The sequence below is a fragment of the Armigeres subalbatus genome, chromosome 1, assembly GCF_024139115.2.
Source record: "Armigeres subalbatus isolate Guangzhou_Male chromosome 1, GZ_Asu_2, whole genome shotgun sequence".
Taxonomy (NCBI): domain Eukaryota; kingdom Metazoa; phylum Arthropoda; class Insecta; order Diptera; family Culicidae; genus Armigeres; species Armigeres subalbatus.
In genome coordinates, this window is record NC_085139.1 from 8096151 (window position 1) to 8100321 (window position 4171).

Genomic DNA, 4171 nt, shown 5'->3' on the forward strand with positions numbered 1-4171 from the left:
TCCATCTTCTCAAAGTTACGTGCCATAATATCTATGTCGTCGGCGAAGCCAAATAGCTGGACGGACTTATTGAAAATTGTACCACTCGTGTTAATCCCTGCTCTTCGCATTACCCCTTCCAAAGCGATGTTGAATAGCAGACACGAAAGACCATCACCTTGCCGTAACCCTCTGCGGGTTTCGAAGGGACTCGAGAATGCCCCAGAAACTCGAACTACGCACATCACCCGATCCATCGTCGCTTTGATGATTGCACGGTAGTTGCTACAATCTAGCTTATCGCCCTTTTTTGTAGATGGAACACACGACACCTTCCATCCACTCCTGCGGAAAAACTTCCTCCTCACAAATCTTGGTAATGACCCAGTGCAGCGCTCTAGCCAGTGCCGTGTTTAAATAGCTCTCCTGGTAGTTGGTCAACCCCAGGGGCTTTGTTATTCTTCAGCCGGCCAATCTCCTCCTGGATTTCCTGGAGATCCGGAGCAGGTAAAATTATTTCTTGCGCGCGTTCTCCCAGGTCCATCACCATACCGCCATCTTCGTCTGCCACATCGCCATTCAGGTGTTCTTCGTAGTGCTGCCGCCACCTTTGGATCACCTCACGCTCGTTCGTAAGAAGGTTCCCTTATATGTCCTTGCACATATCAGGCTGTGGCACGTGGCCCTTACGTGAACTTCTCTTAGAACTTTCGTGTGTTATTAGCGCGGTACAGTTGCTCCGTCTCTTCACGGTCTCGATCTTCCTGCTGGCGCTTTTTCCTCCGGAAAATCGAGTTTTGTCTGTTCCGCGCCTGTTTATATCGTGTCTCGTTCGCCCTCGTGCGGTGTTGCAGCAATCTCGCCCATGCTTCATTCTTCTCTTCCACTAACTGCTCACATTCGCCGTCATACCAGTCATTTCTCTGATCCGGGGGCATCGTGTCAAGTGCAGCGGTTGCGGTGCTTCCAATGGCGGATCGAATATATCTCCAGCCTTCTTCAAGAGACGCTGCGTCTAGCTGCTCTTCTGTTGGAAGTGCCACTTCCAGCTGCTGCGCGTATTCTTGGGCTAGTCCTGCAATGTAGTTGAACGTTATTCTCTAGCTCTATGTATTTATGTTAAGTTTCATCTAACTTACAGTTCCATCAAAGCCCACCGAAGGGGCGGTTACCCTCCAATACCTTTTCCGAACTAGATCTATCACATGTTGTACATATGCATAATCGAGTTTCAGACATCGTAATAGTTAGGCATTTTGCAAATCATCCGCTTGGCACACCACGATGTTGCTTTTGACAATCCGCTGTATCTAATCTAACACATAACAATTCTCCACACGAACTACTAATAAAATATATATCCGTATCTAAAAAAAACTTTATGTGTGATCTCGTAATAGCAATTATTTAATTTGTGGTTCTATATCGATTATATTAGGGTGGAGCTTTTGCAAAAATGTATAACGGGGACACATATTTCTTATATAAATATTTTTGGCAGTGAAACAATGTTTATAACATTATCACCAGAAGGCGCTGGAGTGAAATGTCAAACTCGAAGGAATATGACGCTAGCCCCTCTTGTTGTTAAACGTGCAATAAATTATATTCAAATTGATCGTTGAAGTCATGGCCGATGGTAACTTCGCGTGGTTTGCGTGGGAGTGCTCGCAGATTCGTCAAATCGACGTTTGAGTTTTCGTTTACAAAAGCAGATAAGTCGTTTTGAAAATTTGGTATTGAAATCATTTTCGGCTTTTCAATTTTTATAGCAACGGGTTTTATAATAATTGCTCCAATCCCATTTTTGCTATAAAGGATTTATTTTGAATGTTTTGACAGTTGTTGATGTCATCGCATCTGTCACGTTTTTGTTTTCGTTCGGGCTGACGAAATTCTGATGCGGATGCAATTTTCACTTTGCGTGGCAGTGTTTTAGTGATTCCGTGGAAGTAAATCTCCATTCATAGTCCGATTTCAATCCGAAGTGTATCCAGTCCGGAGGATAAGTTTACGCTCAACTGCCCAGTGATGCCGACCGTCGGAGTGAAACGAGACCTGCTTTTCAAAGCTCTTGGAAAATCCTACAGTAGGTTATGTCTCTGGTTTTCCATGGGGAACCGCTAATCTGTGTCTTTTAATGTTTTCCGAAGCCGACGATGAGTTCCAGAAGCTATGCTTCGAGTATGGATTGGAACTGGATGAGGTGACCACCGAGAAGCAGATGATCACTAAGGAGCAGGGAGAAGTGGAGGCGGCCAAGGATGCATCGGAGGAAGTCATCTACCGGATCGACATACCGGCTAATCGGTACGATTTGCTGTGCCTGGAAGGATTGGTACTTGGATTGCAGGTGTTCCTCGGGAAGTAAGTAATATGTCGGATAAAATTAATGATTGAAGAAAATTAATTTTTATATTGGGGAATGTGGCAGGGCTGGTAGTGCACAACATACCAAAGACTTGCCAAATTTTATCTTGGTCGTAACATACGAAATTGAGTTCAAAGAACTTGTTAATTTATTTTAAACAATTTCTAATACAGTTCTTACTTTTTGAATATGTTTTTTTTAAATTCTTTGATTTTGATTTAATATTTTAAACAATTTGAAAAAGGAAAAAGCACTAAATGAAATTCCTTTTCCAGGATATCTTTCCCGCAATTTACAAAGGTGGCCCCAGTAGAAGGGACTGCCCAGAGGATGGTTGTCACAGACGCTACCAAGCAAATTCGTCCATTTGCTGTTGCTGCCGTTTTGAGGAATGTAAATTTCACGAAAGACTCGTACAACAGTTTCATCGACCTGCAAGACAAGCTGCATCAAAATATTTGCCGCAAGCGTGCGCTAGTTGCGATAGGAACTCACGATCTAGATACGCTGAAGGGACCTTTTACTTTCGATGCAAAGGCCCCGAAGGATATTAAGTTCGTTCCGCTGAATCAGGAGAAGGCGATGACCGGAGAAGAGCTGATGGAGTTTTATTCCACTCACGCGCAGCTCAAAAGCTATCTGCCAATTATTCGCGATTCGCCGGTTTATCCAATTATCTACGATTCGAATGGAATAGTTCTATCCCTTCCTCCGATCATCAACGGCGATCACTCCAAGATTAAGCTGAACACGAAAAACGTTTTCATCGAATGTACGGCGACTGATTTGACCAAGGCCAAGATCGTTCTGGACACTTTGGTCTGCATGTTCTCCACTCACTGTGCGAAGCCTTTCACGGTTGAGGGTGTCGACGTAATCAATCCGAACGGCGAGGCCGTCCAGTACCCTGAACTTGCATTTCGCAAGGAGACCGTCTCCGTTGATAAGGCGAATGCTCTCATAGGAATAAAGGAATCGCCGGAATCGATGGCGAAAATGTTGAATCGTCTGCTTCCGACCACTCAGAGCGTAGCGAACAAGGACCAACTGGAGGTTTTGATTCCTCCTACTCGACACGACATGCTACACGCTTGTGACATCTACGAGGACGTGGCTATTGCCTATGGATACAATCGTATCCCGAAGACCCTTCCCGGAACAATGCATATTGCTAGACAATATCCGCTGAACAAACTTACAGAGCAGCTGCGGGAGCAAATCGCCCAAGCTGGATTCACCGAGGGTCTGACATTCACACTGTGCTCCCGGGACGACATCGCCACTAAGCTAAACCGGAAAATCGAAGAACTCCCCGCGGTTCACATTGCGAACCCGAAAACGTTGGAATTCCAAGTCGTTCGAACTTCTTTGATTCCCGGACTGCTGAAGACTTTGGCGGCCAACCGAAAAATGCCGCTGCCACTAAAGTTGTTCGAAGTATCCGACGTTGTCCTGGCAGACGCTGAATCGGAAGTCGGTGCTCGTAACCAGCGGCGTGTCTGTGCTGTGAACTGCAACAAAACGGCCGGATTCGAGGTCGTTCATGGTCTGCTGGATCGCGTTATGCAACTGCTGGAGGTGCCCTGGGATAAGCAAAATGGGTACTACCTAAAGGCCGTTGATGATCCGGCCTACTTCCCGGGTCGATGTGCCTCCATTGTCCACAAAGGGATGGACATCGGCCGGATTGGGGTGTTACATCCGACGGTATTGCATGCGTTTGAGATTACTACGCCCTGTTCTGTGGTTGAGTTTGACATAGAGTTGTTTGTTTGAACAAAATTATGGAACTTTGTACAATAAAACGGATCGAACAGTCAA

The 4171-nt window shown here is 45.5% G+C and overlaps 1 protein-coding gene across 1 annotated transcript; it reads left to right on the forward strand.

The window, feature by feature from the left end:
* The first annotated feature begins 1835 nt into the window (after nucleotides 1-1835).
* On the forward strand, nucleotides 1836-4171 carry LOC134208062 (phenylalanine--tRNA ligase beta subunit-like). The gene is made up of 3 exons (XM_062684158.1): nucleotides 1836-2068; nucleotides 2133-2346; nucleotides 2626-4171. The coding sequence occupies exons 1-3, from the start codon at nucleotides 2011-2013 to the stop codon at nucleotides 4124-4126; spliced, it is 1773 nt and encodes a 590-aa protein (XP_062540142.1). The 5' UTR covers nucleotides 1836-2010; the 3' UTR covers nucleotides 4127-4171.

What these genes read in the sequence shown, in the direction of transcription:
- LOC134208062 (XM_062684158.1), top strand. Translation starts at nt 2,011, where the DNA reads ATGCCGACCGTCGGAGTGAAACGAGACCTGCTTTTCAAAGCTCTTGGA. An exon ending in AGCTCTTGGAAAATCCTACA is followed by an intron (nt 2,069 to 2,132) that starts GTAGGTTATGTC and finishes TGTTTTCCGAAG; the next exon opens with CCGACGATGAGTTCCAGAAG. An exon ending in TTGCAGGTGTTCCTCGGGAA is followed by an intron (nt 2,347 to 2,625) that starts GTAAGTAATATG and finishes TTCCTTTTCCAG; the next exon opens with GATATCTTTCCCGCAATTTA.